The following is a 13909-nucleotide window of genomic DNA, read 5'->3' as shown; positions in this document are numbered from 1 at the left end:
GAAAACACTAATCTATAACCGCTAAAACAATAATTATTAAAATTTATGGTTATACAATATATTAAATATTTTCTTATATAATCGTAAAAGAGATAGTATTGAATTTAAAATATTGAATTAATTATCATTATAGTTTAAGGTTTATGGTTTAAGATGGTTTAGGGTTTAAGGTTTATGAGTTAACTATGGTTTAAGATATATGGTTTAGGGTTTAAGGTTTAGGAGTTAACTAGTATTTGAAGGTTTATGATGAATTATGGGTTTAGGGATTATAATTTAGGGTTTAGGGGTTAGAGTTAGAGTTTAAGGTGTAAGGGTTTGAGGTTAAGGGTTTGGGGTTTAGATTAATTAGTATTTTTTTATTTATATATTAAACGATTTCTTATATAATTGTAAAAGTGATATATTAATTTGAATATATTAAAGTTATGATTATAGTTTAAATTATTTAAGAGATAATAGATAAACTTTATATATATATATTAAATGGTTTAAGATTTAATCTAAAAATATTTTGATATATTAAAAATATTTCAATTCAAATTAATTCCTCTACACTTAATTTATTTAAGTGAAATTTAAACTTAAAATTTAGTCCTTATATTTTAATTTGATTAGTTTTAGTCCCTGTATTTTTCAAATCGATCAATTTTATCTTTTTTACTTTTCAAAATTTAAAATTTTAGTCATGATCACTCAAATGATAGCAATTATATATATTTGGTTAAATTTTGCTATTAGTCTTAGTATTGTGCGTAAAGTTGTAGGTTGAGTTCATGTTATCTAATTATATATTATCATGTAATATTTTAATCAAAAAATTAATAATATTAACATTTGGATTAATTAATAATATTAAAAATATATAGACTAAATGATATTAAAAATTAAAGTATATACAAAAAAAATTGAAATTTAAATATATTAGAGAGACCAAATTAAAATTTAACCATTTTAGTAAATAATAATAATAATAAAAGAGAAAAAAAAAAGAAAGAAAAAATTGTTGGGCTGCATACTTACCACAAAAGATATGAATTACCGTCGTTTTCATAAAAAAACGCCACAAACATCTCTCTTTACTTTCCTCAATTCAATTTACCCCCGAATATCTTTTATCTTTCTCCTTTTACTTTGGTTTCGAATTTTTACTCTATTTGACATGAGAGAATTTCTAAGCCTTTTGCGGCGGAAGCCAGGGCCTGTGTGAAGGCGTTGAGGTTATGCTCCGATCTAGATGTACAAAACCTGAAGGTGGAGGGGGACTCTCTAACGGTGAATAAGAAGGCGCCCGACTACAGATGACACAGATTCCTTAGAAATAACGGGATATATAGAAGATGTGAAGAGACTAAGTAAAGTTTTTCGAAGCTGTACCTTTTATGCATGCGAAAACATCGGCCAACGAAGCAGCGAACTAGTTAGCCAAAGAAGGCCTTCAACAAGAACAAGAATTATTTTTGAGGAATGGGATTCCACAGGTTGCGGCGATTCTGGTTGAGCGAGACCGCAGTTTGTTGGACGCCCCGGACTGAAGAGCTCTGGTCGATGAAGGAAAGGGAAGCAGCAGGAGTTCTGTTCGTCGCGTTTCCCTGGCAGATGAGTAGTTTCTCCTGGGTTTGTTGCTTCTGTCATTTCTACTGATATGCTAGAATGTTTATTTTTTCTGCGTATTTAGAAATCTTTATTTTTAGTTAACTTTTGGGGGCAATCTGTTGTCCCATGAGTTGGTGTGTTTATGCTAATTATTCTGGTAGCCCAATCGCCTTGTCTTGGGTTTGATTTACCAATTATCAATATAACACCATATACTTAAAGTGAACGATGTTCGATGCCCGTAATCGATGGCTTTTTTCATGTCCACTTCATATGCCAAGTACTTTTCGTTAACAAAAATATTAGAGAGAAGCGCAAGTAAAGTAGAGAAAAATCGCGCTACCACTGCCTTTACACCCCATTTGTTTGCATTTCTCGATTACACCATATCTATGTTTCTATATAGAAGTATATTTATATATTTTCCTTAAAGAAGTATATGTAAACAAATTTTTTTCTTTGTTATTACTGATGAAAGGCCTTACATCTGCAGACTGTCTCTCAACTTTGCTCCAATAGGAGGTAATGTCTGGTTTCTTATATATTTTTTTCTTTGTTTTTTGTATCAAATTCTTCGTCCCTTTTAGGAATTGACTTTATGAGTTTTTCTTAAACACCAGTTTCCAGACTCTTCTGGATATCATCCCCATTTTAGACAATTACTGTTGCCACTTAAAACTTTTCACATATCCTAACAAATAGTCCATAGGCTTTTGGCTAAGAATTCAATAATCTTTCATGGTCTTGCCTGTTTGATACTTGTTATTCAGTTATGATAAATATTTTGTCAAGATGATTATGATGTTGATGATGTTTTGGCTGATATAAAGCCCTTTGCTTTTAACGCTACAAAGAAACCTGCTTCTGCTGTATCTCATGGTAAATAATGATTTCCTCTCTTGATTTTTCTACTTTTGTTATTATGTGTTACTTTTTTTTTCTTGGTAGAAATTAACCTTTTCCTTCATTGCTAATCTTTCATTTTTATTCTTCCTATAATAAATTTGAAGGTTTAATTGGGTTAGATTATTGATTAATTGCTGGTGACATTTTTATTCTTTCATTTTTATTCTTCCTATAATCCTGGGTTTTTGTTCTTTGAATATTGTTAAAATTAACTTTGAAATCTTATATTTTTTCTGTTTATTAAAAATATATTTATATTGAAATTGAACTTTTCTGTTGTTTGCTAATCACGTTGAACAATATCTCTCCCTCATCTTCTTGATTTTTTCTTCTTAGAGAATCTTGTTGAAGAACAATACTGGACAAACTTCTGTATTGGATTCATTATGAAAATCATTTGTGTCATTTACTACTAATATTTATACATCAACCACATTTTCTTGTGAGCATGCAAAATAGAATTTCTATTATTATTATTATTGAATATATTTTTTATGCATGTGTGGAAGTGATTCCTTGTTAATTGTTATTCTATATCCAAAATGTCGGTCCTATCAATTCTCTTGCATTCTGCATCCTAGTTAAGTTCATCTGATAAATGCTACAGACAACTGATTTTTTTCATCTTTGAACCACTCTCTGTTTAGGAGGAAAAAAAATGATGTAACGGATTGAGCCATGTTCGATCTTGTTTCACGCTAAGCGCTTATATAAAAGTATACAGGGCCACTACCCTTATTATCCACTTTTGTCTATTAAACAAGGTTTTTCACTAGTTATAGGTGGTTTCAACATTTATGCTTAGGGAAAATATTCTGTCTTTTTCAATGTCTTTTTAAATGTTTGTTTAAAGTAAAATAGGATGGTCAAGGTAAAAGATTTTTCAGTTAATATAGGTTAAATTTGAAAATGTTTTGGTTAAGGAGTGACAAATTTTGCCTTCTACATGATGTTCAAGATACCGTGTAAATTTAATTTAAATTCAGAGTATTCAACAAGTGATCTGATAAAAAACACTTAATATGTGGGACTGATCTTATTTAAGGGAGAAGAAGGTGCCCTCTCGATGACAACTAGGTTACGATCAGCAAGCACGTCAAAAGGCTTTCCTTTAATCTATTGTTTCAGTTTTCGTTCAGTAGGCACGGAAACAGCTTGCAAAGAGGATGGTTCGTATTAAACTGTGTTGTCTTACTCCACTTTAAAAGTAATAAATTCCTTTGTTACTGATAAAATATCCTAATATTGCAGGAGTATCACATCAGAGTTTTAGGCTCGAGGTTAATGTTATGGACTATGGTTTTGAACCAACTGATACACCAAGAACTGATAGATCGGTAAACTTCGAAATTACTTTTCTATACAATCTCGATCATGATCTTGCCTGTCCATTTGTTTCTTGCCTATAGAATGATACAACCGTAGGATGCTCCCAAATCCCATTAGCCTTTTGTTTTATGCAGTATTAAAGTTGCATTAATCTATGTTATTCGGACACTTCATTTTTCTTAAAATACTCGTATCCGACACATATTTGGACCATGATTTTGAACCAACCAATATGCCAAGAACTGATGAGTCAATAAACTTAGAAATTCCTTTTCTGTATAATCTTTGATCATTATAATTAGCCTGTCGATTTATTCCTTGCCTATAGAATGATGCAATTGCAGGATGCTCTCGAATTTGATTCCCATTAGCTTGTTGCTTTATGCAAGCATTACAGTTGCAAAGGAATAATTGAATAATATTCTTTATACTTCCAAATTAACACCCTAAACCATTATGTTATTTAGACTCTTTATTTTTCCTAAAGTACTTGTATCAGACATATATTTGAAAATAAATACGGGGCATTGTAAACTTTGAAAAAATTGAGAATATCCATGCCGGGCACATACTTATATTTAATGTACATAGTCCGAGCTCACTTTGTTCCATAAAATAAGTTTAGCTCAGGCATATTTGAGATAAATAATAACAAATTGTTTCAGTGTGCTAAGCTGTATTTATCCAAAAAAATAATACTGAGTGGTGTTCAGTTCCGCGGTGCTGTTGGTATTAGGTTTTTTCTCTGTTCAGTTAAATGTGAACTTTTCCATTGACATGTTTTGGTGTAGGGATGATGCAGGGCGACTTGTACGCACTGAGAGACTAAGAACCAAAGACATCACCCATCCAGTGAAAATGAAGAATTACTGGCAGGTATTATATATTACAGCAAATAATCTACTGAGTTGATTTAAAAAAATTGTATTCCCGAAGATGTAAGTCGGTGATAGTGAAGAACTACTCATTTGCAACAAAGGTTTTAGGCTATATACATACTCTGAACTGGTTTTTTTCCCCTTTTTATGGCTTCCCTTTTCCAATTTCATTGACTCATTGTGCTATTAGTCACTTATTTCCTTGTTTAAAACTCAATCTTTAGGGAGGAGTCTGCCTGGCATTTGCTGATGAGGTACTGTGCTGGCTTTACGGAACAGTCAAAGAGAGTAAGATTCTAATTTCCATTTCCACAAGCACAATCTTGCCCTGATGCGATTACTAATCACGTTGAACAATCGTAGTTATCGACAGACTTATTTGTTAGTTTGTAATTCAGATAGTTCAAATACAGGATCAAAGCAAAGAGGATGGTTTATATTTTTACTAACTTTGATTTTGCAGATGAACATCACACATGATAAAGTTCCCCCAAGTTCAGCCTTTGTTTGTAAAGGAAAACCCCCCAACTTGGTAGATTCATAAGTTAAAAAATTGTCCTTTGGTAATTGGATTTAAATAGCTCCCATTTTAGTGTATTGATGAAACTCGTGAGAGGTAGATGCTATTTCTGCTGTGCTTTTCTAGAAGCATTATTGCTACTAATACAAGTTCCAAATATTAAACTTCAATGGTTTCTAAAAGTAGGAGTTACTATTTAAATTGTTAAGAATTTTAATATTTAATTAAACTTAAATTAAAAAAAAAAGATTGTATCTTTTTCTGTGGATCTGCTTTGTCTCCTGAGGAAAAGGTTAGATTAGATGAAACCCATTTTTCTGTTGAGTAGTTATCTTTTTTAATAATTATATCTTTGAATTGCGTATGTGTTTTATTGTGCTGAAAGGTAAACTCGTATACTGATGATATTTTTGCAAGTACTAAAATTTCTCGTTAAACAATTCTTTTTGGTGTTAAAAGTTTCATGATTGATGAAATTAGTCTTGACAACCATGGGTGTTGTGATGGTCCTAAAACTGGCAGAGTCAGGGTATTGGATAATGTGAGTCTTACTCTTTTGAGCTCAAGTGTGCTAGTTTTTCAAGTTGGTAATGTTACTTTTGCAAATAATTAACTTCTTTCTCTTGCAGGCACCAAAGCTCTTTGATTATTTGGCAGAGGGTTAGTGAAGCACAGAATATAGCCATAAAATTAGGTGGACAAGTCATTGGTCACACATGGCTTTTAGAATCAATTGCAGCATGTAAGTTGCAGCCTTTTGTCAACTAAATAAATAATGATGATTGAATTTATTTAGCTAAAGAATGACCAATAACTTAATAGACTAGTCCTGTTTTAGAAGGTAGAACTTGCTATTTTTTAGAAGGTAGAACTTGCTATTTCTTTGTATATCTATATTGTAATAGTCATATGAGCTCTTTTGAGTTTGGCAGCAACTAATTGAACTTGGATGGGGCATTTTCATCATTACATGAGCAAAGTTATTTTTGACTTGTACAATACCATTATAACAGCCATGAACTGGAATTACATGTGATATTAGTAACTTGTACCAGCCCTTAAGGCTTCGACTTTACTTGAAACAGGAATTACATGTGATCTTTGGCAATTTTGCCCGATAGAATTAAGTTAATTTTATGGTTCTATCTTTAATTAATGCAGGACTGAGCAATGCTTCCTTTACAGGTTAGTTTCCTGTTTCTTTGTCATGGATGGATGTATTTATTGGAATATGGGACTAAGTAACTTAATACAAAGAAATTTTACATTTGTTTTTCTATGCCTTTTAGATCACCTCTAATTTTAGCATGACAAAAGCCCTCTCTGCTGGGTTTTTTCACCATTGTTGCTGCTATCGCTTTCATTTAGGTGTCAACTTTATTGACAGCAACGTGGGAAATAAGAGCTTGTCAGAAAGGGTGGAGAGAAAAGGTCGCCAAATCTAATGCGCAGACACAAGGTAACCTCTAGTTTGTCTAAACCATCCACCATGGCCTGATAGGAAGAAAATTAGTAGAAAACGTGTTTCTTTCCTTCTTTCTTTTCCACCGTTCAGTGCTCTGCGACATGTTCTGTCAGTTCTGGACCGCGAAACAGAATTTTATAGTCATCATGAATTTTAGAGTTAATATTATAGGCAGTCTAATTTAACATTGTAGTAAACATTATATTTGATAATTTTGGATACGATATATAAGAAAAACGATTAAAATACAACATGATATGAACATCTCAAACAATAATTTGTATGGCGAAAATGGTAAAATTTCCATATTAAGAAGATATGATGGAATTCGTATGGCGAAACGGTAAAATCCATTTATAAACCAATAATTTGTATGGGAAAATGGTTGAAACAGATGGTCAAGGCATTTAGTTGGCAGTAACATCTTATAAATGTTAACTATCAATAATGGAGGAAAAGATAGAAAGCTCCATGTCTAGTAGTATAATCTTTTATTTTCACACGTTGAAAATGTAGGAGGATGGGTTGCTTCACACTGCTTGCGGGACTCCAAATTATGTTGCTCCGGAGGTTTTCACTCATGAACTCAGAAAATAATTAACTGTATTGCTGCAACTCTTCTTCTTTTTTTTTGCTTTTTCATTCTGGTATCTAATATTTTTATTTTCAGGTGCTCAAAGATAAAGGTTATGATGGTACATCATCTGATATTTGGTCTTGCGGAGTTATTCTCTTTGTTCTCATGGCTGGTTATTTGCCTTTTGATGAGCCAAGCCTTATAGGCTTGTATAAGAAAGTAAGTACCCTCCAGATTTGGCCAGTCTTTTTAGATGAGAACTTCATAAAAATTGTTTGTACCTTGATAAATTTCAGATCTGGGAGGCTTCTTTCAGCTATCCATCATGGTTTTCATCTGGTGCTAGGAATTTGATTAAGCGTATTCTTGATCCAAACCCTTACTGTAAGTTTCAAATTCAATTCATCCTATGAAAATTTGTGATTACATGCAATCTTTGATCACAGTATAAGCTTTAGCGTCTGCAGTTTGGTTGAAATTCTGCATGTTCTTTTTGGCAGCGTATAACTATTCCTGAAATTCTACAAGATGAATGGTTCAAGAAAGGGTACAAGCCACCACAATTTGAGCAAGATGAGGATGTAAATCTTGATGATAATATCTTATATTTTACATGGTTATGATTTAAGTTCTTATTTCATTGATATCTTTATATTTAATCTAATTTTTATTATTTATTTTAGTTTTGATTCTAAATTTTTATTTTTATTTTAATATTTTTAGTTAAAATTTTAATAGAAAATTTAATTTGATAATGAATTTTAATAGAAAATTTTTATATTTATATCATGGATATTATTCTTCTCAATATTTTGATAATGAATTTTAAATTTTTTATATTTTTCATGACTTTTATAATATATATTTTTTTAAATTTCATTACCTTTAGTGACTTTTTTGGGTAAAGCGCCGCTAAAGGTCATGATCTTTAGTGGCGTTTCTGGGTAAAGCGCCGCTAAAGGTTATGATATTTAGTGGCGTTTGTGGGTAAAGCGTCGCTAAAGGTCATCACATTTAGCGGCGTTTATGGGTAACGCGCCGCTAAAGGTCATGACCTTTAGCGGCGTCATCTATAGCGGCATTTTTTGCGGTGCTTGTAAAAACGCCGCAAATAGTTTTAGCGTCGCCTAAAGACCTTAAAAAACGCCGCTAAAAGTCAATTTTGCTGCAGTGTTAGTACTCGGGGTGCCTCCTTAGAAGCGCTTATTTATAGTCTAAGCTCGACTTACCTCTCTGATGTGTGATTATGGTGGATCGAGGAGTTTACACTCATCCCTGCTATAAATTTTATCAACATAAGATTTAAGACAAGTACTATTTACCTTGAACGTGCCGAATTTGGGGTGATGTACCTTAACCGTACCATATGGAAAGATGCTAGTTACCGTAAAAGGGGTTTCTTCATTCGGTTCAGAAGTGGCGATTCGAGGATTTATTGCATCTAGTAGTACTTTCTTTCCAACTTGAAGTTGATTTTTGGAAGAATTAGGCTCATCATGGCGTGGTTTTGGTTTATCGTGTTTTCTCGATTTATGTGTCCACCATCCATTTGGCTCCTTGATTTGTAACCTTCATTCTTCATGGATAGGTTCTTTGTTGTTGCTTAGCTTATATATGTTTTTCGGACCTGTTTCCTGCAAAGAAGGTTGCACCATATGGTTAGTTTTAGCCGAATGATTTGTACAGTCACCTTCGATTTTTGATGTGTTATTCGAATTACGGGCTTGAAGGGTGATTGTTTCATCTCCTACACGAAGTGTGAGTTCACCTGTGCCAAAGACAAAAATTGTTCTAGCGGTTGCTAAAAAAGGCCTTCCTAAAATTAAGGGTTCGTTACTATCCTCTTCTATGTTTAGAACAACAAAGTCTACTAGGTATATAAATTTATCAATCTTAACAAGAAATCTTCAATGATACCCCTAGAAAATCTAATGGTTTTATCAGCCAATTGAATGTTCATCTTAGTTTGTTTAAGTTTTCATAGACCTAGTTGCTTAAACAACTTGTAAGGCATAACATTGATACTAGTCCCTAAATCAGCCAACGCATTATTAACATCTAAGCTACCAATTAAATAAGAAATTATAAATCTCCCTGGATCTTTTAGTTTGTTGGGCAGCTTATTCTGTAGAATGGCTGAGTAGACCGCGTTCAGCTTCACATGCGATGCTTCATCTAACTTTCGTTTATTTGCTAGAAGTTCCTTTAAAAACTCGACTGCTTTGGGCGTCTGCGAAAGGGCTTCAATAAACGGTAAGTTAATATGTAGTTTCTTTAAAAGTTTAAGGAATTTACCAAAGTTTTCGTCTCAGTGGTCTTTACTTGTCACCTTGGGGTATGGCACACGAGGTTTATATTCTGTAATTATCGGCTTTGGCTCATTGTGGCCTACCTCATCCTTACCTTTGCTTACCAACGTTTCTGGCCTTGGTTCTGCAACTAGCCCTTCCTCAACTTGAAGGGCAATCTCATTGAGTTGCTCCCTTGGGTTAGATTTAGTGTTGCTTAGCAGGCTACCTTGTGGTCATTCGGAAATCAATTTGGCGAGCTGTCCAATTTGAGTTTCGAGCCCCTGGATTGATGCTTGTTTATTTTTGAGTGCTGTCTCGGTATTCTAAAAACAAGTTTCTGATACTGAGATAAATTTTGTTAACATCTCCTCAAGGTTCGGCTTCTTTTCTTGCTAGTAAGGTGGTTGTTGAAAACCCAGAGGATGTTGTGGCCATTGATTTCCTTGATCGCCCCACGAGAAATTGGGATGGTTCCTCCAACCTGTATTATAAGTGTTACTATATAGTTTATTTTGGGGTCTAGAGTTATTGTTACCCATCTATTGAACTTGTTCCTTCTCGATTCTAGGGTTGAAGGGTTGATATTCTATACATGCTCCTTCTCCATTTGCATTGCACCTCATCACTGGGTGAACCTGTGAACAACTAAGAAAACCATCAATTTTCTTATTCAAGAGTTCTACCTGATTAGAAAGCATGGTAACCAAATCGACCTTATAAACGCCTGTTGTTTTCGTTGGCTTTGTCCTCATGACTTGCCACTGATAGTTATTCAATGACATCTCCTCTATAAATTCATAGGCATCTTCAGATGTCTTATTATTGATAGTTCCTCCAGCAGCTACATCAATCATCTGTCGAGTCGAAGGATTCAGACCATTATGAAACATTTGAACCTATAGCCAAAGCGGTAACCCATGGTGAGGGCACCTTCTCAAAAGGTCGTTGTATCTCTCACATGCATCGTAGAGTGTTTCTAAATCCATCTACACAAAAGAAGAGATATCATTACGTAATTTAGCTGTTTTAGCTAGAGGAAAATATTTTAATAAAAACTTTTCGGTCATTTGTTCCCAAGTAGTGATTGACCCTTGTGGTAACAAGTTCAACCATTGTTTAGCCTGATTCCTTAACGAAAAGGGAAACAACTGAAGGCAGATGGCGTCATCAGAAACGCTATTAATTTTAAAGGTATCACAAAATTCTAGGAAATTTGCCAAGCGAGCATTGGGATCCTCGTCCTGCAAACCATCAAACTAAACAAACTGTTGTATCATTTAAATTGTGTTAGGTTTTAATTCAAAGTTATTTGCAGCAATAGCAGGTCTAACTATACTTGACTCAGTTCCTGTTAAACTAGGTTTAGCATAATCATACAGGAGGTAGCGGATTTTCTTGGTTTTCAGTCATATCCTCGGTTGTGGTTGAAGTATCGTCCTCTTGCTCGTCTTCTGTGTATTTTAGGCTTCAGCTTATTTCTCTCCAGTTCCTGCGAATTGTGCGGTCGATCTCACCGTCAAAAAGTAGTGGTCCTAACGGGTTTCTTCTGGTCATAAACTACAAAAACCTGTCAGAAGAAAATAAATGAAGAATTAGAAAAGAAAAGAAAAGAAAAACATAAATTGCGAATAAAGTGAATGGCTAAAGTAATAAAAATCGAGTTTTCCTAATATCCTAGTTCCCTGGCAACGGCGCCAAAAACTTGATACGTGATATTCGTGACAGGTTTTAAATATTTATAATGAATCGTTCTTGAAACTAACTATTATCACGATAAAGGCAAGTGTACCTATCGAATAGTAGTATAGCTTTAGCAAGACCAAATTATCAAACCCAAAGGAACTAAAAGTACTAGTATCAACTTTCTTTTTATTATCTAGCCTAAAAAATAAAAGGGTTTTGTTTATCTAACTAATTAATTAAACTAAGAAATCACAGAAAAGAAATTTGGGGAAAATACTTTTTGGAAAACTCGATTGATTAAGACAATACCTAAGGAAAAATCCACCTAGACTTCACTTGTTATTTGACTCTGAATTGGACATTTATTCATTCAACTTGTTCCGTAGAGATCCCTAAGTTATATTATTATCTCTCTCGAGACTAACAACGTCTAACCCTAGATTGAATAATTGAAATCTCTTTCTAATTAACGCCCTAGGGTTGCATTAACTCCATCTATGGATCCCCTTATTAGGTTTCACCTTAATCCGGTAAAATCTTGTCACCCTATCTCTAGGAGCACAATCAACTCCACTTAATTATGACAAATTTACTCTTAGACAGGGTCTATTTTTCCTCTGAATAAGAGCTTAACTTGAATCAATATCCTGGAATATCAAAACAAGAATTAAGAACACATAATTAAGAACATGTCAAATATTTATCATACAATTCAGATAATAACAACAAGATCCGTCTTAGGTTTCATTCCCTTTAGGTATTTAGGGGTTTTAGTTCATACTAATGAAAGAAAACATCTCAAAAGAATAAAAATAACAAAACATAAGAAAACTCAAAACTCCTGAGGGAAAATAAAGGGAGAGCTTCAGTCTTGATGGTGAATCCGGCTTTTGAGATGGATCGATCGGCTTTCCTTGAGCAATTCCTTGCTTCCTCCTATGCGTCCCCCGTCTAAATGCCTCATCAGGTGTTTAAATAGGCTTTGGAATGCCTAAGAGCCCTCAAAATTGGCCTTTTCTGAATTGGACTAAACCTGGGCTAAGCAGGGACACGTCCGTGTGCAATTGCTTAAGGCTGTGGTCAAGGCTGTTAAATGGGCACGGGCGTGTGATCTACTCGTGTAAATCATGCTTTGACCTTGCTAAAGGGACACGCCCGTGTGAGGAAGTCCAGGCCATGTTGTTTTCCCATGTGGGTCCATTTTCTCCGCTTTCGGCTCGTTTCTCGCTCTTTTTATTCTCTTATACTCACCTAAGTATAAAACATGAAATTAAAGAATTAGGAGCATCGAATTCACCAATTTTAAGGAGAAACCATCCATAAATGCGTTAAGCATGGGGTAAAAATCTGTATAAATTACGGTTTATCAGGATTCTTGGTCATTTTTTAAATAAAGCCAAAACTTTGAAATTTTTTTTATTTTTTAGAGTTTTGTTTTACAGTTCATTTGGGTTGGATTATCTGCCCATTATTTATACTCGTATGCTTAATGATGTTTCTTAATAGTTGAATGGATTGCACTTTGTGGCCATTTGCTTTAAAAAAAAAAGAAATACATTGCACATTTTGGCTTTGGTATCAAGTATTGGAAAAAAATTTATGAAAACTAGCTTTGCTTGCACACTAAATTTTAAAACTCTTTTTTTATAAAACTAGACCTTGGTTGTGATATTTATAATAACAAATTTGACCAAATTTAGTACTTATTTTTTTCGAGATAGGGAAATTTGTCAAATCTCATATTCAACATTCAAATCCTTTTGGATTTCAGTCGAATGATCTTCTCCACCATACTCAAATCCTCAAATGCTTAGAGAGTGGGCTCTATTTAAAAAAAACCAACATAGAATGAAATCGAGACTTTCTAGTGGGGAAAGTTGACTTTCCCTAGGAAAAATTCAAAATCGAAAATTTTAATTTCACACATTTGAATTATAATTTCCAAGGAGTATGCAGTAATAATCTCGTAAATTTGAAGAACTTATGAAAAATTAAATTTATTTGAGTTCAATAAAATAACCCAAACAAATTTTTCACTAGAATTTGGTAGAGTATCCTCGTATATTTCCTTATGATTTTTTTATAGCCCCTAGTACCTATATATATGAAAAATCACAAGAATTCTACTAGAATAGGAAGAGGGAAAAACAACATTTTAATATAAAACTAGAGTTCTACCATAACTCTAATAGGGTGGGTGACAAACATTGGAACCTCTCTCTAATGTGCCACCCACTTGCCTAGATACTAGGCTCTCTAGGCCTTTCATGTATTAAATACAATTATATGTGTAATCAAATTTTAAATTAAATTAAAACAAGACATAACTATTCAACTCAATAATCAGATTTCTATTCCCTAAAATTTATATATTTATTTATTTATTTATTAATATAATTAAATTATTTTCTCAACCTTATTCTAATTTCGTCAAAATTATAATGACTTTATCGTATTAGAGTTTACGAGTAAATAAATTTAATTGTCTTATTCAATATAACTACAAGGACTAATGAATCTAAGTTTTTACTTTGGATTCAATTATTGAATTGCATTCAATTAAATAACAATCCAAAGAAATTAAATTAATTTCTAATGCATATTTTGTTACTTCAAGAAAATACATTTATTGTGGATAATAATTCAAGAAATCTATTTCTCATA

At 33.1% G+C, this 13909-nt stretch overlaps 1 protein-coding gene and 1 non-coding gene across 19 annotated transcripts; both read left to right on the top strand.

Moving 5' to 3' along the window:
* Positions 1-1095: 1095 nt before the first annotated feature.
* LOC107937145 (CBL-interacting serine/threonine-protein kinase 9) lies at positions 1096-7948 on the top strand. 18 transcript variants are annotated; one of them, XR_005925823.1, is made up of 14 exons: positions 1116-1617; positions 2090-2118; positions 3548-3671; positions 3754-3839; positions 4623-4707; positions 4934-4997; positions 5173-5770; positions 5859-5971; positions 6391-6414; positions 6598-6688; positions 7211-7264; positions 7365-7490; positions 7568-7655; positions 7772-7948. XR_005925823.1 is itself a non-coding variant. In XM_041111657.1 (6 exons), exons 2-6 carry the CDS (start codon positions 6674-6676, stop codon positions 7786-7788), a joined length of 300 nt encoding a protein of 99 aa, XP_040967591.1. In that variant the 5' UTR covers positions 5787-5971; positions 6598-6673; the 3' UTR covers positions 7789-7948. The 18 variants fall into 18 exon arrangements, 3 of the variants coding, with proteins under 3 accessions (XP_040967595.1, XP_040967591.1, XP_040967587.1); XR_005925813.1 differs by having other exon boundaries at positions 1096-1617; positions 4934-5770; XR_005925820.1 differs by having other exon boundaries at positions 1112-2118; positions 5689-5770.
* A 2526-nt stretch (positions 7949-10474) lies between these two features.
* On the top strand, positions 10475-10581 carry LOC121206693 (small nucleolar RNA R71). The gene has a single exon (XR_005901841.1). It is a non-coding gene; the product is annotated as a small nucleolar RNA R71 (small nucleolar RNA).
* The last annotated feature ends 3328 nt before the right edge of the window (positions 10582-13909 follow it).

Source organism: Gossypium hirsutum, chromosome A01 (genome assembly GCF_007990345.1).
Source record: "Gossypium hirsutum isolate 1008001.06 chromosome A01, Gossypium_hirsutum_v2.1, whole genome shotgun sequence".
Lineage (NCBI taxonomy): Eukaryota > Viridiplantae > Streptophyta > Magnoliopsida > Malvales > Malvaceae > Gossypium > Gossypium hirsutum.
This window is presented reverse-complemented; position numbering and strand designations above follow the sequence as displayed.

Coding starts and splice junctions, on each gene's coding strand:
- LOC107937145 (XM_041111657.1), top strand. Junction 7,265..7,364: donor CAAATTATGTTGCTCCGGAG/GTTTTCACTCAT, acceptor TTTTATTTTCAG/GTGCTCAAAGATAAAGGTTA. Junction 7,491..7,567: donor TTATAGGCTTGTATAAGAAA/GTAAGTACCCTC, acceptor GATAAATTTCAG/ATCTGGGAGGCTTCTTTCAG.